We start from the raw sequence: 21,505 nt of genomic DNA, 5'->3' as shown, positions 1-21,505 counted from the left end.
CACTGATTCCAGACAGATTTTCTCACTGACCCAGAATCTCATCATTTCGGTTAGGCTGGCCAGCCAGAGAGCTCTCAGGATCTGCCTGTTTCTATCTCTAATGCTGGGATTACAAGTGTGCATTGCCAAGCCCAGCTTTTTATGTGAATCCTAGGGATTTGAACTCAGATCCTCATGCTCTACAAGTGCTCTTAGCCTCTGGTCATCTCAGTGTTTTTAGAGATAAGATCTTTTGTTGGTTTGGAGTTCACCAAGTAGGCTATGCCAGCTTCCATGGAGCCTTAGAAACCCACCTGGTTCTGCCTCCCTGGTGCTGGGGTTACAAGTGTTAAACCACTACACCAGGTTTTTCATGTGGGTTGTGGGGAGCAAATGCAGGTCTTCATGCATGCATGGAAGGCTCTGTACCTAATGCGTTGAGGATTTTCAGCATGAAGGCATAGGCATATTGGATTGTATCAAATACTTTTAGCTTGTTTGTTGTTTTTGAGGTAGTGTTTTTCTGCAGAGCCCTGGTTGTCTTGGAACTCACTCTGTAGACCAGGCTGGCCTTGAACACACAGAGATCCACCTGCCTCTGCCTCCTGAGTGCTGGGATTTAAGGTGTGCAACACCACTGCTCAGCTCAGCAGCTTTTGAGATGACTGTGTATATTTTTTTCCTACTGCTGGAGATTGAACCACTGAGCTGTATTTCATCAGGAACTGATTTTTCTTCTTCATCCTGGTAGATGACTTGCATACATTGAGCTATCCTTGTAACCCTTGGATAAATTCAGTCTGATCGTAGTAAAGGATCTTTCTGTGTGCTGTAGGGCTTGAGTTGCTAGAATTGGATTGCTTTTGTACATGTTTTGCATCTGTGTTCCTTAGGATATTGGTCTAGAGCTTTCTTCCTGTTGTCAACAGAGACCCCAGAAATAAATGCAAATATCTGCAGCCAGCTGGCGACAGATGCATAGAGAGCTCACCAGTGAAAGGACAGTGTTTTCAACAGGTCAAAGAAGATAAATGCTGAAGCCTAACACCCCATACGAAGATCAACCCAAAATAGATCAAAATTCAAAATGTAAGCCCTAAAACCACGAAACTCCGAGAATAAAACACGGGAACTATTGTTCAAGGCTTTGTACAGAGCTGGGCAAAGTGGTGCATGCCTGTAACCTATCACTTGGAAGGCAGGAGGATTGTGAGTTAGACACCAGTCTGGGCTACTCAGTGAGATCCTGTCTCAAAACAAAGTAAGACAAAACAAACAAACAGAAAACCCAAACCCACAACCACCTTCCTAAAAAACAAAAACCAGGGCTAGAGAGATGATTCAGCAGTTGGCAACACTTGTTGCTCTTGTAGAGGACCAGGGTTCAGTCCCCAGCCCCCATACAGTGACCGACCACCACTGGAGCTCCAATTCCAGATCTGACCCTCTTTTCTACACTCCCTGGGCATTAGTCACACACATGGAGCACATACACACACACACACACACACACACACACACACACACACACACACAGGCAAAACACTCATTGTATTAATGACTTCTCCATTGCTAGGATAGAATAACATGACCAAAGCAGCTTCTAGATGAGTTTATTTTGGGCTTATTGCTCCAGAGTCCATCACCATCACAGGGGGAGCACGGCAAGAGGCGCGCAGACACGGTGGCGAGAGCAGTAGCTAAGAGCACACATCTCCACCTACAGACAGGAAGCAGAGAGAGTGCACTCAGATAGCACATGGTTTTTGAAACCTCAAAGTCTGCCTCCAGTGACATTTCCTCCACAAGGCCACACTTCTTAAACCTACTCAAACAGTGTCACCAACTGTGGACAAAGGACTCAGATGTCTGGGAATATGGGAAGCATCTCATTCAGACCACCACAGTCATAGACAGTTTTTATTATTTATTTATTCATTTTTAAATATTTTTTATGGTTTATTTAACTTTTTTATTTTATGTGCATTTGTGTGAAGGTGTCAGATCCCCTGGAACTGAATCATCAGACAGTTGTGAGCTGCCATGTGGGTGCTGGGAATTGAACACAGGTCCTCTGGAAGAGCAGTCAGTGCTCTTAACCACTGAGCCATCTCTCCAGCCCCCCATAGACAGTTTTTAAAAAGTTACAAAAATCCAAACAAATATACAAACAAAAATAAATGGCTAACAAATTCATGAAAAGCACTCAGTCTAATTAGTTTCCAGGGGAAGGCAAATCTATACCATCGCCCAGTCAAACGGCTATCACTAACACAAAACAGAAAAACACATTCTGTGTGTAGAAGGAATGCCAGAATGCAGCCTGGGGCTGAGCACTGCCAACTGAACTACATCCCAGCCCTTCAGTATTTATTTTCTATTTCCTTCATTTTGTGTGTGCTGTGTGCGTGCAAATGCCATGGTTCATGTATAGAGGTCAGAGGTCAACCTTTGGGCATTGGCTCTCTCCTTGCTAGTCCCCAGTTTGAACTCAGGTCACCTGGCTTGGAGGCAAGTGCCTTTACCTGCTGAACCACCTCAGTGGTCATGTATTTATTATCTGGAAAACTCTGGAAGTAAGTATCTAGCAAGTGAATCCTACTTGTCTGACTCCACAGACACCCGAAGAGAAGCCAACTAGCTTAGGAGCGCTACCTCCAGAGTCTGTAATCCAACTAGAGGAAGAGAGCTGGCAGGAACTGTATGGCATAAAATGAAGTACTCATTCTGAGTTGACCGTCACTGAGTCCTCCAGCGCTGCAGGTGCTTTCAGGGTCTGTTGACGACGGATTTATCATTGCCAACTTACACCTAGGAACACAGAGGGTCAGGATACTGTAGATGGGGCCCAAACGCCTAAACTAGCAGGAAGCAAAGGTGCAGCCAGGTTTGAAAGCTAATGTGGCTGCCATTTTGCTTCTCCACCTCTCTTGGGCAACAATCCCAAACCCCATACAGGCAAAAGCTCTGATGGAGACCCATGCTATACTGACTGAAAATGGAAAGCCTCAAGAGCCTCCCACCCCATGTGCTGAGGAGAGGCAAAATAAAACCAGGTCAAGGGACACAATTCTTCCCAAGCCCCCTCCCACTGCCCCAACAAGGTCTTGCTATATTATTACCCAAGCTTCCTCAATATCTTGTACTCCCGTGGCCTCCTACCTTGGCCTCCTGAGTGGGACCATGGTGCATACCACTATACCCACTGGACTCTTCGGAAACTTATGTTGTTGCTGTGGTAGAAATAGGTCTTGCTGTGTAGCTAGCCTGGTCTCCAACTTGCAACTTAACTGCCTCGATCTCCTTAGTGTTGGGAATAAAGATATGTACCATCACACCTGCTCAAATGTTTCCTTTTTTTCCTTTCCCCCTTTTCAGGATTTATTTATTTTTTTATTTTGAGGCAGGGTTTCTCTGTGTAGCCATGGCTGTCCTGGAAATCCCTCTATTGACCAAGGCCTTTAACTCAGAGATCTGCCAGCCTCTGTCTCCCGAGTGCTGGGGATTAAAGGCGTGCACCACCACCGCCCACTGGCATTTTTTCTTTACCCCATCAGGCTAATGCGAGAGCTGCTGCAAGTATCCAGCAGGAGACAAGACCCACCCTGGGGCAGGAGCGGCGAAAGGAATGAGGAGGAAAGACTAAACTGCAGAGACAGCTCAGCAGCTTAACTGGCAAGGCCAACAACAGAGCATTGGACTGAAAAGTACAGGCCTGTGCAAGTGTATGGATATTTATGAACATGTGTTCCTTAACTAAGCCTAAACAGAGGACATGCTTCACAGAAGAGCCCGGTGGTTTCAGGACTCTTCCTACAGGCCAAAGAACTTCCTACAAACAGCAATCTAGACAATCCCAGTGTCTATGTTATAGCCGAAACCTCTATTTCTGTCAGAGGCAGCTTGTTTTCTGAATCGAAAAGCTAGGGCATCAGATCTGTGGAGCACTGTGGGCCAGACTGATGAGCACTTAAATCCCAGCAATTCCTGAAACCATAGCAGTCCTGCATGCTCTAATTAGAAGATTCTCACATTGCTGCTGCTTTAACTCTGCCTGCTTATTCACTGGGTGGGTGGGGTTACGCAAACAACAGTGGAAAGGTTCTGGGGCTGTGTTTGCTCCTGTAACTGTGGAAGCTGTGGCCACTGGCTATCTCTAATACTTCCAGCCCAGCATGCAGGTTGATGGGAAGCTGATTTCTCATCAGAAGTCAGTCCAGGCTGAATTACAGACAAGGTAGTTTCTGTCATGGTACCACACACAGACTATGTGCACATTCAGGGGCAAATCTTGGTAGTGGGGCCAGGGAGATGTCTCAGTTAAAAAGCCTATGCCACCAAGTCTAGTGACGGAGTCCAGTCTCCAGAATCCACATGTTGAAGGCTCAGAACCAACTCCCAGAAGTTGCTGTCTGCCTTCACATGCACACTTACACAATAAACACATAAATGTAATAATAATAATAATAAAAAAAATTTTCTTTAGAGATGGGCTGGGTCTGGCCGGTGACTTCTGGCTACAATCTCAACAGATTATTCTGGTGTTTCTCAGTTTACCCTTGTGTCGTACTTTTTTTTGCCCCTAAGACAGGACTTTTCCTAAGCTGTGTAGTTCTAACTGGCCTGAAATTCACTATGTAGACCAGGCTGGCCTCAAACTCACAGAAATATGCCTGCCTGAGTGCTGGGAATAGAGGCATTGATCACACTGACAATAATTTTGTGGTGTGTGTGAGACATGGTGAAAAGCTTAGAAGAAATAATTATACAATTACTTTAATTTTATTTTATGTGCACCATGTAGGTGCTTTGTGCCAGAAGTGGCACAAAGAGGACTCTAGATCCCCTGGAACTAAAGTTACAAATGGTTATTAACTGCTAAGTGAGCACTGGGATTTGAACCCAGGTCCTTTGGAAGATCAGCGAGTACTCTTAACTTCTGAGCCATCTCTCCAACCCCAAACTTTTATTCCTAATTTTATATACAAAAGACCCTAGCTGGGTGGTGGCACATATCTTTAATCCCAGCACCTGGGAAGCAGAGGCAGGAGGATTCTCTGTGGGTTCGAGGCCAGCCTGGTCTACAGAGTGAGTTCCAGGATAGGCTCCAAAGCTACACAGAGAAACTCTGTCTCGAAAAGCAAGCAAGCAAACAAACAAACAAATAAACAAAAAACCAAAACTAAAACCAAAAACGACCCTGATAGTCATGGTTGGTTCCTGTTTGTTCATGTGACGTTTTATACATAACCACAGAGAGCCACAGAACCCAGATAAACTCTGTTCTGGAACATCAACAAACTCAACTTGCTGTGAAAAATCAGAATTGTTGGCTTGGGGATATAGCTCAGAGGCTGAGGACTTGCTTAGAGTGCCAGGGGCCCTGATTTTGTACCACAAGTGGGAAAATAAGGATGGCAAACCCTCCAGAATTGTCAAAGGAAAAAAACATTACACAGGGCTGGGTAGATGGCTCAGCAGGTAAAGGAGCTTGTGCCGCACGTGACAGCCTGAGCTCAGTCCCTGGGACCCATTTGGTGGGAGAGAACTGACTCCTACAACTTGTCCTCTGACCTCCACACTCATACCATGGCACAAGTAAGTGTAACTTAAAAATTAAAGCATTACACTGAGCTCTCAAGACATCCAGAACTCGTAGATACCCCGATCAGTTGTCACTGGTATGTTCTGAAGTACATAGTTGTCCAGGGGGTATCTGTCAGTGGTATATCCCAGAAGCCCCCAGTTGTCCAGGAGTATCTGTTAGTTCCTGGCTCCAAGCACCCTCTGCCCTGGTTGGCATCTGGGAACCTCAGACAGAGACTGAGCAGCGCTCACACACTTCCCACTCAGTGCAGATGGTCGGTATTTGTACTGGAACTCCCACATAATCCTGCCCCTCAGCCCCAACTTCTCTCTTCACTGCAGTCACATGACCTTGTGTAGCAGTCACTCCACAGGTGTTGAGTCACCAAAGCAAAGGCTAGACAGACAGGGAAGGAGTACTGAAGTCAGTTAATTTTAGCAGCATCTTTATTGCAACCAAGAACCTGTAATAAAATGCAGCGAAACTAATGCTTCACATCACACGATTAAAAGCCCTGGGGCTGGAAATGAGAGACCCATATGCTTACTGGAGAGAGACATGCAGATCATGTACAGGTCAGCGCTGAGACAGCAGGCACTTTATGCGCTAAAATTAAAGATTCCCCCCATTTAACTTTGCTGAAAACAACATAAATTTGTATTAGGGTTACTTAAAACCAAACATATAGACACAGCTGCTGTGTCTGCAAGGGAGTTTCTGGAACAGCTGTCTAGAGCTGAGCACCTTCCTTGCACAAGCGGTCAGGAGGGCAGACTGGAGAGGAGGGGTGGGGCTGGGAAGGGCGCAGCTGGGGATGTTTCCAGTTCCCTCTCATCTGCTGGGAGAGGACACTCTCACATTACATAGTTTAGATCAGGCTGAGGCTCTTGTCTAACATCAAGTAGCTCAAGATGGGCTCCTGGGCCTGAGCAAGCACTCTGTGTCCTTATCTCCCAGGACACCAACCAAGACATTTAGTATTACAATTTCAGTTCACTTCTGAATGTTACACTCATCAGAAGTTCTGCTTCTAAGCAAGCCTAGCATTCACTAAAACAGATTAAATGAACCATTTTTATGTGGTTCCCTTTAAAGTGTTTCATAGGAATATATTAATAAATATTTTTTAAAAGCCCTGCCTTTCTTAACTATTATAACTACCACGAGGCAGGCTGCAGATGGAGGCTGGTCCTGTGTATTAGCCAACTGTGGGGTCTCAGGCAAACAGTCTTTTCCCCTAGCAAACAAAAATACTGGGTTATGCTAAAGATTTGTTCCAGTGGGAAAATTTATGATTCTGTAAAAATGCAAGCTCTGACTGGAGTCATCCCACCTGCAGAGAGAACCATGCGGTAAAGGCAGGAAACACCTGAACAAAAGCACACACCCCCTCCAGGGCTCACGGCTTTAAAGGGCCAGACGTGTATCATGACTGTACCTTCCTGTGTGAGGTTTTGGGAGAGTCAGAAATGGGAAAAGCCATTCCCCCCCCAAATAAAGAGTTACTTGTTTCTGTTTCTACAAGAAGAGGTCCACAATTATCACAGATGACAGTTTTCTTGACTACTGTTTTGGGCTCTTTTTGTTGTTGTTCCTTTTCCCCTGAGACAGGGTTTTTTCTGTAGCTTTGGAGCCTGTCCTGGAGCTAGCTCTGGTAGACCAGGCTGGCCTTGAACTCATAAAGATCTGCCTGCCTCTGCCTCCCAAGAGCTGAGATTATAGGTGTGTACCACCACCGCCTGGGGCCTGTTTTGGGTTCTTAACAATTATCCAAAGTAAAAGTCACCTTTTCTCTGACTCCAACGCTGTTCTTTACAGAACAGTTCCTTAAAGCCATCTACAGTGACCTGACAGAAGCACCAGGAAGCCTGCTGTGTTAGAAGTGCATGCTCCCAGTCTCTACCCAAACTGACGGAGCTTGTGCCCTGTGAGCTCAGGGTCCTGGATGAACCTCCCAGGCCTGCTGCTCTAAATGCTGAGGAGCACTACCTGCTGCTCAAGTGCACTGTATGCACTCACTCCATACAAGCCTGGGAAACTCCACTTAGATGCGCAGTGAGTGCTTCCTGGCTCCCATCAAACTTAGAGTGTCACGGACTGCTGCCTTTCTCGTTGGCATCCACAGTTAGAGGACAGACAGTTCTAGAGTGGCTTCCGATTGCTCCACTAACCGATGTAACACTGTGTAGAAGAGCAAACCCAGGCAAGCCACCTTGGTGCAAGTGAGCAAAGCACTCTCCCCTTGGAGAAGTAGAATGTGGTTTAAATGACATGGTTATAAATCCAAGAGAACCTAGCATAAGTGAAATTCTCGAAGGTTTGTTTGCATAAAATAAGAGATGTCCCATTATAAAGCAAACAAGGGTGAGAGATTTCAAAAGCATGACTGAGAGCTACTTTATGTCATTCCTCTTTAGAATGAAGCAGCACTTGGAGGCTAGCTGGTCCAGCGAATACCACCCTCAACAGCCAAGACAGATACTTAGGTGATGAGGGAAATACTTTGTTGGGGAAGGAAAGTTACCCAAATCAGTTTAATTTAACTTTGAAAAATATAAACAAATTTTGGCACGAGAAAATGTCATAAGCATTAAAGTCAAAATAGATAAGACAATTAAGAAAAACTGTGGACTCTATCATACAGCATAAATACACAGCCAGCAGATATCACCCTCCCTTCCCCCACCTCTGATCACCCATGACTGCTACCACGCTCACTAATGCAAACTGCTCTTGGGAAGGGACCTGCTGTGGAGGGAGAAAGAGACATAGCAAGTTTTTTGGAGTGACTTTTAAATCACTGTAACTTCCTAAACACTGGAGTTTGTGATTAAAAAGGGTCAAACCCACAGGAGCCTGGCTCCAATGGGACTCATCCAATACTGGAAGGCCCTAAAGAGCAGACACCAACCTTAAAAACTAATGTATTCCCTTCATAGTTAAGCAGGAAGGCTAAGCCAGGAGGATGTCATGGCCAAGTAAATAACTGCTGATAGGCTTTCAGCACTGAGAGCGTCATGGTTTGTCAGGGATTAGCTTAACAGCAAAGAAGCGGTCTGGAAACTTTTTATTTTAAACTAGTGATATCTAAATTACATTCAGATAAAAAAATTAGCTGGGTTGTGGTGGTGCATGCCTTTAATCCCAGCACTCTGAGGCAGAGGCAGGTGGGTTCTGGATTCGAGACCAGCCTAGTCTACAGAGTGAGTTCCAGGACAGCCAGGGCTACATAGAGAAACTGTCTTGAAAAATGAAAAAACATAAACAAAAGTTTAGGTTTAGATTTGTAAGGTTTCTAAAGTTGAAAGGAAAAATAACAATAAGTTGGAATTATAAAAGTCCTCCTCCGAATGCTGATCCTTTAGCGGTGCTGGCAAAGCCTGACTTCCTAGTTGATTCCCAGACACGCAGGGAACTTACATTTACCCGGGTTTTCTCAGGAATATTTCTGCTGAACTATTTTACTCAGTTCTTAAGCAGAGCCTGGCTGCCTCCTTTCCCCGTCACTCCCTGCACCAGGGTCTCCCCACTCCCTGTAATCCTTCTACCTCCTGGAAACTCTGGAATAGTTTGGTAAAGGAAAATGGGCATCATTACATTTTAAGAATACAAATGAATGTGTTCATTTTCTGTTCCTAAAAGGAGGAAAATTTGCCTGCTAATTTTCAAGTTCTCAAATAATTTGATTAAATTTTTTTTGTCTGTAATTGTCAACATCTTGAGACTTGTATAAACTCATGCTACATAGCCTTTATGTAAAAGGAAACCCCACTCCATCATATCATCAAAGAAAAAGGAGAATTATTTATACTAGATGCTGTTTAAATTGGTTAAAAACTTGTCAGAGCCCAAGTAAGTATCTTTAGGAGGCCACTAAGTTATCCTTGAAAAATCATTAATGACTGGGAAAGTCATAAGCTTAATAGTAATTAGTTCATGACATGCTGGATACACCCCAAGTGACGAAAAGCATAAGCTATTCAATTAGACATAAGTGCTATCGAATCCATAACTAGTCAGAGATCCTGGAATTGAATCAAACCAATCACTACTATCATATTTTAACAAACCCAGAAGTATACTGTGAAATCCACTAATTAAGTCCAAGAGGCTTACACTGCTAGTAAAAGTGAAAATAGGCTAGTGTGAATATGTGGTGCTGATGCCTTGCTTCTTTCATTATCCTCGTGGTACTGCTGAAGAATCTCTTGGAAATACGTCATTCGTTCTGTGTGGATGGATAAGGTGTTAGATTACTATCCATTAACTGCAGATTTCTGCATGGCACCAAATTTACTTTTAGAAGTAGATCTTACGTGGTGGGTACCAAAGTTCAATCATCAGTCTGGCTTTTCCACTGACTGACCCTCCTCGTGAGGTGTGACAGTGCACACCTGCACTCTGCAGTCACTTATATCACTTTCAGAGCAGCAATGCGTGATCCGAGGTTCTCCTGAAGGTAGTGCAGCAGGTGCAGCTCATAGTGCTCCCCAGACTCGGGGACTCTGATGCTGTGCCTCTCCTGAGGGTAGATCTTCACAACAAAGAGCAGAGGCAAGAAGAGAAAGTTTAGTGATACTCCTCTTTCCAAAACTTTCTAGACACAGTAATTTACTTGTATACTGCTTTTTGAGACTGGATCTTAGGTAGCCCAGGCTGAACTAAAGCTCACCACGCAGTCAGGGATAACCAACCACAAACTCCAGATCTTCCTGTCTCTAGGGCTCATGTGCTAGGATCTTTCCAGAGATTTCTAGTTGGATTATCAATACGGAACAGTCTCTCTGTGGTTTTATATTAATATATATTATCCTATGGCTCCTCTTAACACAGGTTCTCACCCTTCCTAATGCTGCAGTCCTTTGATATACAGTTCCTCATGTTGTGGTGATCCCAACCACAAAATTATTTTTGTTGCTACTTCGTAACTGTAGTTTTGCTATGGCTATAAATTGTAATGTAAATATATGATATGCAGGAATGTTGAGAACTGCTGCTCTAGAACTGGAGTTACAGGTGGTTGTGGGCCATCAGTAGATGCTGAGAATAGAACTCAGGTCCTCTGGAAAACAATAAGCGCTCTAAACCCTGAGTCATGTCTTCAGTCCAAGGAATAAGAGATTTTAATGTGACAGAGCATGGAAATGTTATAAATATGGGTTTAGTTTTCCACAAAAGCTAGCTGGAGGGCTAACTCATTCCTCCCACTTCTTCACATATACTTAGTGAGGCCCAATTTTTCTTCATATACTTAAATTTAAAATCTCTCCCTCTGTGCACGTGTGTGTATGTACCGTGTGTGGAGCCCCATGGAGGTCAGAAGAAGGTGTCAGATCCCTTGCAGATGGAGTTACAGGCACATGTGAGCTGTCTCACATGGATTCTGGGAAGTGAACTAAGGTCCTTCCTTTGCAAGAGCTCTTAACCATTGAACCATCTGTTTAGCCTCTTTTCATATACTTTAGTCAAAACAACACAACACATCAGACTCAATGCAAAAACATGTCTTCTTCAATGGAGTAGTAACAAAAATAAAATAACAGCATTTTTCTCTGTAAGTTGTTTTGGAATTATTTTCTCCCCAAGATGAATGCAATTTGTGTTAACATATAGTAATTTATTATTGTTCCTTTAAAATAAATATTTGTCTCTGTTTTAATTCTCTATGAGTTTTTCTCCCCTCTGGATTTTCCTGCTTCTGCCTGCATGTGTCACCATGGTCACCATCACTGCAGACATAACCTACACAAACAAGGCATTGAGCTATGTAAAGGATTTCTGAGATCAAAATGCTTGAAAACTGTTACTATAGACAAATGTGTTTAACAGGATAGAAATGTCAACTGAAACATCAAAAGAAAAGGAAAGGCTATAATTTCTCATGAACATACAATCTTAAAGAACAAGAGGTATCAAGCAATGAGTGCACGCGCGCGCGCACACACACACACACACACACACACACACACACACACTTGTTCTGGGGAGAATGTATTTCAGTAGCCTAGCCTCTAACTTGCCATGTAGTACTGTGTTCCTGAGCCTCTTGTCTCTACCTTCCAGGACATGGGCGCATAGCTCTGTGACAGTATACCTGGCTAAAAGCAGATTCTCCTAAAACCTTCTCAAAAAATAATTTTTCCCCTGAGACTAGGTTTCTCTGTGTAACAGCTCTAGGTGTCCTGGAACTCACTCTGTAGACCAGGCTGGGCCTCAAAGTCATAGAGATCTGCCTGCCTCTGCCTCTGCCTCCCAAGAGCTAGAATTAAAGGTTGTGCTACCATCGCCTGGCCACTCAAAAATCTTTATTCATTTATTTATTTTGCACAAAGGCGCTATGAAGGAGGGTAACCCATTAGTTTTTATTCACATGGCAATGTAAAAGAAATGAACAGTAAGAGATCTTGAAATCATATCTTAAAAAAATTTACTTATCTTTTATGTGCGTGTGTGTGTATCTAAGTGTATTATATGGAGCATTTGTATGCAAGAGTTCATGGAGACCAGCAGAAGGTGTCAGACCTCCTGGAACTGCAGTTATAGGCAGCTGTGAGTCACCTGATGTGTCATCTCTCAGTTCCACAATCAAGTCTTTGAAACCCTCTTATAACAAAGAGATCATGGAATATTTTCTCACCCATGAAATGGGAGAATGGAAGCAAAGAAAGGCAGTGAGTGGGTTCGGCAGCCATTTCCAGGCCTACAGGCTGAACAAACACAGACACAAAAGCTATTTAACTGGACAGGCCCATGTTTCAGTTAGCTTTCAGTAGAACCTTAATTTCTATCAACTAAAGTCTGGTAACTACGCCTATTACTGCAGTGTTCTTGGGCAGAGTGCAGGCACAGCTGTAAACTTAGCCTTAGTCCTCACTTTGTCAGATTCCAGGGTAATCTTTCACTATTCACCATCACACTGAATTGGAAAATGTGGAACAACTCACCTGTAAGTCATACGGTTTTCCAGCCCTCACTAAAAAACTCAGCAATATACTGGTGTGTGCAAAATGAACATTCTCATCCAAGAATCCATGTAAGAGGAGTAAGCGATTTGGTCTGGAGGAAAAAAAATACTGGAAGATTAGGAAGACAGAAGAAGAGCATTAGGGCTGACCACTTAGCTCCTTTAAACTGATAACAGTTAATGCTACTGTACTGTCAGGTAATGCACGAAACCATCCCACACCAGTTTGGATTCAAAGGGGATATTTATTTTAGGGGAAAACTTACAGAACACCGTCAGTCAGGAACGGAGTCTAGTCGCTGGAGCAAGAGCCAGAACCAAGAGAGAGAGCAGAAAACTGCCCCTCTTTTTAAGAGAGAAATAGACCACATCCCATGGGGTGGTAGCTTGGCGGCTATTGGCTGAAGGAGCGGAAGGCGCTCCTGCAGCACCTCCCCCTGTTGTTTAAGTAAGAGAGTTCTAAATCTACTACAAAATTATATACAATAAGAACAAATATCTTATCCTAACTAGTTTAAGTCTTGCATAATAAATAACTTGGCCAAGTCATGAGAGGAAAGTAGCTACAATTATCTAGTCTTCAACCCCATCGAAGATCTAACAAGGGAAATAATGTTACCTGAGTAATTAGGAAGTGCAGTCAAATAACTTTCAAAACGTGCAACAAATCACAGAGACAACTGGCTACCTGGGCAATCACCCAAAGGCACGTTTGCAGCATTGAAGCAACCAACTTTGGCTAAGGCCTAGAATAATTGGCAGATTATTTTTAACAGGCAAGAAATTTTTCAAAACCATCTTACCCTGTCTTGGCAAGATTTGACAGTTCTATTTATCCATTTCTGAATACTACGTATTTTGTCAGTAGTTGAGGTATGGGCAGTTCCTTGCTCAGTGGCCGGTTTTGCCAAGAAGAAGACAAGCTACAAGTGGAGTGTCTTTGGTGTTCAACAATCTCTCAGGAATAGATCGGTGTTGCCAGGAACAATTGTGTCTCACTACCACAGAACTCTAAGGTTAAATTAAATGCCATTTTCTACAGATCTTTGAAGAGGTTGAAGATTATTTATACAGAATATAATCTTTTTGTATCTAAAGAACCTGATTAGTCTAACTATAAATATGACAGACATAGATGATTATTGATCTACAATTCTTAATACCTATCTAACTTAAAAACTAAGAGAATAAACAACTGTGCAATAAATGAGGACAATGACCTTCAAATGTAAAAAATGTATATCAATACATAAACAACATATAAGTATCTTAATCAGAGGTATAAATGTACACTACAATATGGTAGATATATATATCAATACAATATATATATATATGAATACATAAAAAATGTTTTAAACATTAAAAAATGTTTAAATATTGCATGCATACAATATTCAATATAATTTAACTTTGTATCCATATACAAAAATCTATGCCAATGTAATTATCTATAAACAATAACTCACAAATACCAATCTATTATCCCATTATCCCATCATTCCAATTTTCCCTTTTTTTTCCCCAAAAAGATCTCTGAGCTTATAAAATTCCTCCCCCAACCCTCAACCGTATACTAATTATAATCAATCCCTAAATACTGTCCCTAAACCCGAGGACAAACTTTGCTGGGAGAGGGGACGTCGTCCTCTAGAATTACTTCCAGTTGTTGTGGGCTAGAAGCTTGGTGGCTATTGGCTAGAGGAGCGGAAGGCACTCCCGCAGCAATCAGGTTGAGGACTCATTGTTTTCAACATTAACTCTGTATTACAGCAATCAGATGCCACATGTAATGAAAAGCATCTTCAGCTTCTTATGAATATTTACTGCATGTTCCTAGAACACCTGTGTGAAGACCCTGTTGCTGACACAGACTTCCTTCCACTTTGACACAATTACAAACTTAATTTCCTTCAGTGTAACTGCTTCAAATACTATTTATAAAGATAAATAAATAACCCTAAATACAGCCGGGTGATGGTGGTGCACGCCTTTAACCCCAGCACTAGGGAGGCAGAGGCAGACGGATCTCTGTGAGTTCGAGGCCAGCTTGGTCTATAAGAACTAGTTTCAGGACAGGCTCCAAAGCTATAGAGCAACCCTGTCTTGAAAAACCAAAAAAAAAAAAACAAAACCCCTAAATACATAAAAATTCTTCTCCCAATACAGTATCTGAAATAGCTTTTAATCTGGTTCTGAGTGACATCCATCCCACTCGAGCAGTTTATCAGTTAGTGATAGAACATTTGTCTACAAATGGTTTGGGCTCAATCCCCAGTACTGAGGAGGCGGAAAAAGGAACTTTTTAGTATTTATAAAATATTAGTCTTAGTTTAATTTTCAGTATTTAGTTTTTATCATCACTCTTAAAGCTTTTAAAACACCATTTAAAATCGACAACCTTCATTTTAAAGCATGAACTTACTCTGAGGGGAACTTCTCTGCTTGCATGGCCACAGATCCTAAGTAATAGCCCTGTTCATTCTGGTCAGGGTGACCCATATAACGTTCCGTATATCCTGTATCATAGAAGATCCACAGAGTGACTGGGGCCCCAGCAATAGCAACCTGCATATGACAACACAGACAGTCAGCTGTGTCCCAGAGAAAGAGCGCTAGCAGACAGAACTTACAATGGCAAATGTATAAGCTAAAATTATCTTTGCAAGGCTTTAGTCCCAACTAAACTGGACACACATTTCAGGACATGCAGAAACCTGAAATCAAGTGCCAAGGTCACAAATCTGATACTCTGTGAGTCAGTAAGCTTCATGTGCCACAGGCACAACCGGTACCAACCCCTAAATCTGGGACAGCTGAAATACAAACTGAGTCTCTATTCAAAGCAGACACTGAGCGAAAGTATGAGGACCTCCGTGAAAACTATCCCCCATTGGAAATAGGTGTGACAACTGCCAACTTCATTAAAAATAAAGCACCTACTGTTTCATGTTTTTCCCCTTTCTTTGAGCTTTTTTTTCTTTTCTTCTTCTTATTTTTTTTAATTTAGCATTTAAAACAATTGGACTACACTTAAGTAAAACTTGCCTCGTTTAAGGCTCCTATATAGTTTTATATTTAGATATTCTAATTAAATTTCTTTTTTTAAAAGATGGTGTTTCATTATGTATCCCAGGCTGGCGCCAAGCTGACAATCCTTCTATCTGTCTGTCCCAGGTCCTAGGACTACAGGTGTACGCTACCATGCCTCACTATTTTGTTTCTAAAGATTACTTCTCATAAACAGGGCACAGTTCTGCACACCTATAAGCCCAGCACACAGAAGGCAGAGACAGGAGGATCAGAAGTTCAAGACCATCTTCAACCACACCAGAAAAGCCAGCTTGAGAGCACACACAAACCCCCAAAACAAATGATTAAAAAAACTGTTCTTTGTAAAATAAAATCATATTAATTACTGATATAAAAATTACTACTCTTAGTCGGGCAGTAGTGGCGCACGCCTTTAATCCCAGCACTTCAGAGGCAGGCGGATCTCTGTGAGTTCGAGGCCAGCCTGGTCTACAAGAGTTAGTTCTAGGACAGCCAGGGCTATTACACAGAGAAACTTTGTCTTGAAAAACAAACAAACAAAACAAAAAAATTACTACTCTTAAGCAGGGCATGGTGTACACCATTAGTCCCAGCACTGGTGAGGCAGAAGCAAAAGCAGAAGCAGGTGGATCTCTGTGAGTTCAAGGCCAGCCTGGTTTACAAAGTGAGTTCCAAGACAACCAGGGCTGTTACACAGAGAAACCCTGCCTTGACAATAGGGAAAAAAAACCGTACTGCTCCTAATTCAAATTTTCATTACCTTTTATCTTGTTTATACTTGCTTACACTATTTAGTTGTCTGAGTGTGTGGTCATGCATATGAAGTCAGAGTTTGTTCTTCCACTGTGTTGGGGCACTGAACAGTTCATTAGGCTTGGTACAGGTAGTTTACCTGCTGCGCCATCTCACTAGACCCTTTCTTTCTTTTTTTAACATTAAATAAACTATATCTTTATTTATTTGTATGTGCACAAGTATGTGTAAATTTGTGTGGGTGTACATGAGGCATGTCATGGCTGTAGAGGTCAGAGGACAACTTTTAGGAGGTTCTCTCTTTCCACTTCTTGAGTCCTGGGGATCAAACTCAGGTTGTCAGACTTAGTAGCAGGTTTACCTACAGAGACATCTCATTTATCCATTCATCCCTATTTTCTTAGTAACTAGCATCTTTATATATTTTCTTTATAATGTATAATTTTATAATAATATAAGTTCTAAGAATTTCAAGAATTATAAGCATGTAAAGATTCAGTTCACTCAGTGAGCTGGGTCTGTAGCTTGGTGGTAGAGCATGTGCTTCAGCATGCAAGAGGCCCTAGGTACAAACCTCACTGTCAAATAAATGAAATTCAGTTCAGTCAACATTCTTTTTTTTTAAGAGCTGGAGATCCAGCCAGGGCCCTGTATTGGACACAGATCTATTGAGGATTTACTTGTGCTAAGCAGTGCTAGCTGTTGAGAACATACCAGGGTAGAGGGCAAAGATGTAGTTTAGTAATTAAACAAGTTAACTGGAATCCAGAAAGTATATGTGTCTTTTACTAAGCATAACTATCAATCTTTGGCATATATAAGTAGTTATAAACTGGTGATCAAGCTGATGAGTGTTTTAAATCCGTGTTAACACTAAAGATACATTTCCCATGTTGTAAAACACATAAACCCAACATTCTACAATACCAACAACACCTGACCCTTCAAAAAAATCATTTTCATGTGCCTTCAATTAACAGAGAATTCTGGTCAATTACAAAAACAAATACAATAGTAGCTACATACCCTGAAGATATCTGATCTCTGCATCAGTGCCATCAAGGAGAGGTAGCCTCCATAGGACCAGCCGTGGATGCCCACACGATCCAAGTCAATGAAGTCATACTGAGACGCTAGGTACTGGAGTCCTTCCACTTGATCATCAATTTCTATTTGACCCTGTCAAACACGGGAAAATAGCTCACTGGTTCTGATGCACCCTAGGCTTAGAGAACTCTTTAAAGCTGCTCCATGTTTTTACTAAAAACTCCTGGAGGGTTTCTTTTCTCAGATTAGAGTTTATTAACAACTGATATTCTATTTTCCTTCAAGAAATTAAAAAAAAAAAGCATCTTATAGTTAAGAACCTGCTGCCCTGTGAAGAGTTTAGTTTCCACGGTCATGGAGTTCTTTCCTGTCACTGTCCATGCTGTCCCTAGCTTCAGGGTGTCTCCTACTCTATTTGTTCTGTTGTCTGCTAAGAGGCCAGCAACTTCCTTGTAACAAGCCTTCCTCTATCCAAAGACAAAAATTCAGCCCCTTTAAGAGATTGATGAAATTTACTTCTCCTTTTATCACTTAGTGAAGTAAAGCAAAGGGCATTACCCCTGAAGCCTGACCTTCCTTTCTCCCAGCACAAAACTTCTAGCAAAGCTCTGGATGTCCTAATTCCTATCAGTACCACTCAAGGTGTCTCTTGGCCTGCCAGAGCACACAGTCTCACCTCACTGAGCCAAACCAAAAAGTAAATCAACAACAAAAACTTACATGAGAATACAACATAAGGTCAAAGAACTGGCTGTGGGAGAGCATCCCATGTCTTACTCAGCATGTCCAACACACTGGCAGCCACAGGGACTGCCTTACTGTGCAAAAGGAACATCGGACTGTCATCATTTCCCAAAGCAGCAGAAAGGACCTGGGGCATCTCTAAAAGGTAGCATTTAAAGCTTCCTGCAGAGAGAAAGAGGCTTGTCACAAGGAGGAAACTACCCAGTTGTTTCCCTCTTCACAGAGGACAGAACAAACCTCAGGTATTCCTGAGGAGAATATGGGACTGCCTATGGCCAAGGCCAAAGTACAGGGCATTCTAACAGAAGTGGCTCTACCTCAGCTCCTGGGAGGCAGACAGGTAGACAGGAGTGAGCCTACTGTAAGGTGAACCTTTCATCCCACTGCTCAATTCTAACACATTCTTCCTCACTCTGTCACTCAGGTCCTCCCCCAACTCGAATAAAGTATAAGAAAATGAAAGCATGTGGGAAAAAAAGTGTTCTATGTTCACACACCATTTTATATTTAAAGGCGCCTTCAAATTTAAGCCCTCGGTGACAGGATCCTCTGTTGTCTATCACCACAACCACATAACCTAGGGAGGCCAGGGTGTTCAGGCGGAAATACTTGACTCCTTTAAATCGATTGTTCACCAGCTGCACCTGGAAAAGAAAAAGCTTCAGAGATCTTATGCAAGAGCATATAAACCATGAGACAGAAAGATACTGCAGAAGTCAGAAAGCTGAATGCACTTACTTGCCTTTAAAATGTAAGTGTCAAGTGATACATTTTGAAATTTACTCAAGTCTTTGTATGTTTATGCTGGTCCACGCTTAGTTTCACTCTCAACCCTTCACAGCAAATATACTAGACTTCACTCTAGCGCAGATACTTAAGTTTTAAGTAAGGTAAGAGAGTTACTCTATCCCAAGGAGAAAGTTGCTGAATTATATACTCTGAAGAGTTATGCCATTCAAGTAACAGTGAAAAAAGACAATTAAGAACATCTTCCCTCCCTGCTTGTCTCTTCTAGAGCTGCTGCTGAGTGACAGTGGGAAAAATGTAGCTTGCTTATTTATTTATTTATTTATTTATTTATTTATTTATTTATTTGAGACAGGGTTTCTCTGTGTAACAGCTTTGGATGTCCTGGAACTAGCTCTGCTGACCAAGCTGGCCTTGAACTCATAGAGATCCACCTGTCTCTACCTCTCCAGCGCTGGGATTAAAGGCGTGCATCACCACCGCCTGACAAAATGTAGCCTTTAATAAACACTGCGATCAGCACAGTTATCTTTTTCCTGTTAGACAAATTAGTGTGAAAGTATCATAATTAAATTTTTAAATTACTTTATTACCCTAGAGACTACACTTCAAACTGACCAAGAACATAAATGCATCTTGGTGTTTTATTAGAAATGGAGTTTTATCTAATGAAAAGACAATTCAAACACACGCAGTATGTTCATGTTTCAATCAGCTCAGGGCACTCATGAAATGGCAGTCCCATGGGATCGTGACGGAGCCAAGACGCTCCTGTCACCTAATGCCAGCACAGCTGGCATGACATGGTACATTACTTCTGTGTTTGGGGTAATGCTATATAAACAACTACTGCACTGCTAGTGTTATGAAAGAGAGCACATGCACCGGACAATGGCTGATAGACTAGGTTACTGGTCTATGTGTTTGTTTACGCATTTGGCAAATGTAGGGGCTGAACCTAGAGCCCTGCACATGATAGGCAATTACCACTGATCTGCATCCCCAGGTCCCTTTTTACTTTTTAAGAGAGAGTATCACTAAGTTGCAATGGCTGGGCTTGAATTCACTTAGTAGGTGAGTCAGGTTTTGGAACTTTCAATCCTCCTGCTTCCGCCCCCATCTCCCCCAAGGCTGGGATTACAGGTATGCACCACCAGGCCCAGTTTATATTATATTTTATATCACTGTTTGACAAGTCCTCCTGCTAAAGATAATGAAAAGAGTTTAGGGACAGGTAGTGGTGGTGTATGCATTTAATCCCAGCACTTGGAAGATAGAGGCAGGCAGATCTCTGTGAGTTCAAGGCCATCTATCCAGGTCTATAAATCAAGTTCTGGGCCAGCCAGTGCTACACATTGAGATCAAGTTCCAGGCCAGCCAGAGTCACACATTGAGACCCTATCTCAAAAAAATAGAAAAAAGAAAGGAAGGAAGGAAGGAAGGAAGGAAGGAAGGAAGGAAGGAAGGAAGAAAGAAAGAAAGAAAATGGGGATAAAGAAATGGCTCAGTGAGTAAAAATCTTGCTGTGTCAGACCTGAGTCTACCTCTCTCCTCCCACTGTGAGCTAAGTCCCTCCTACAACAACAATATCAAGGGGTTCTTCCTCCACGACCTTGTTCATTGTTCCTTCTGCCTGGGAAGAAGGCTTAACAGGTCTATTTTCTTCTCAAAGTGTATAAGATAGGACCTATTGCTAGCTACTATTTTGGGAATGAATGAATACAAATATAAGTTACCAGAGATTTGACACTCTCTTGTAAACGTTGCAGGCATTAGGCATGCACACGGTGCACAGACATACATGTAGATAAAAATATTCATAAATATAAAATAAAAATCACCTAAAATACACACACACACACACACACACACACACACACACACACACACACACATACACGCACACGAGTTTCTATACTCACCTGAGGACCACCATATATGAAGAGCACAGTGGGGTATTTCTTCCCAGGTTGTAGGTCATGAGGCTTATACAACATCCCATACAGTGTAAATCCAGTAGTACTTTCAAAAGAAAAAATTTCTGGAGGGGTGTAGTCAGGAAGAGGACCTGTGGGTAGCAACAGAGCCTGTAAAGAAGTTCTCAGAGGCATCTGCAAGCTGAAGTCAAAGAAGCAAGTATCTAAACTCAACTCTCCTCCCAATAACTACTATCCCTCTCTCAGCTTATCAGTTTATTGCTTATCTAAGCAATAAACAGGTATTTTTAAAACAAAATGAACGAACATCCATTGTCTTTTTCAGATTCATACACACTGAATTTTGAGTAACCTTTGGAACCTAGCAGGTGTTTATATGCAGAACTAAACAAATATCCAGTGCTAAATTCAGTCTTCACTTATTGGTGGTTAAAGCACACACCTACCTGATCAGCAACTTTTCAAAAAGTTGTGGGTAGGGAACAAAAACCCTATTTTTAACTTAGTCAATTTAGTCTGCTTATAGCAGGTGCTCAACACACACTTGTTTCCTTTTTTTCTTTTTGGTTTTTCAAGACAGGGTTTCTCTGTGTAGCCCTGGCTGGCCTCGAACTCACAGAGATCTGCCTGCCTCTTCCTGCCAAATGCTGGGATTAAAGGCGTGTGCCACCACCTCCCCTCAATGCCTGTGCA

The 21,505-nt window shown here is 42.3% G+C and overlaps 1 protein-coding gene across 3 annotated transcripts in view; it reads right to left on the bottom strand.

The window, feature by feature from the left end:
• Nucleotides 1–5,994: 5,994 nt before the first annotated feature.
• The window catches only part of Dpp8 (dipeptidyl peptidase 8), a 50,845-nt gene continuing 35,334 nt past the window's right edge, over nt 5,995–21,505 (bottom strand). For all 3 annotated transcript variants that reach the window (XM_048424218.3, XM_048424220.3, XM_048424219.3), the window contains 6 exons: nt 20,798–20,943; nt 18,626–18,772; nt 17,364–17,516; nt 14,956–15,098; nt 12,511–12,622; nt 5,995–10,100 (listed from right to left, as the gene is read on the bottom strand). In XM_048424218.3, coding sequence (XP_048280175.2) covers nt 9,978–10,100; nt 12,511–12,622; nt 14,956–15,098; nt 17,364–17,516; nt 18,626–18,772; nt 20,798–20,943 — 824 coding nt within the window. In that variant the 3' untranslated portion in view covers nt 5,995–9,977. The remainder of the gene's footprint in view (nt 10,101–12,510; nt 12,623–14,955; nt 15,099–17,363; nt 17,517–18,625; nt 18,773–20,797; nt 20,944–21,505) is intronic.

Source organism: Myodes glareolus, chromosome 4 (assembly GCF_982192425.1).
Source record: "Myodes glareolus chromosome 4, mMyoGla1.1, whole genome shotgun sequence".
Classification (NCBI taxonomy): domain Eukaryota; kingdom Metazoa; phylum Chordata; class Mammalia; order Rodentia; family Cricetidae; genus Myodes; species Myodes glareolus.
The sequence above is the reverse complement of the archived record's forward strand: the minus strand, read 5'-3'. Positions and strand labels throughout refer to the sequence as shown.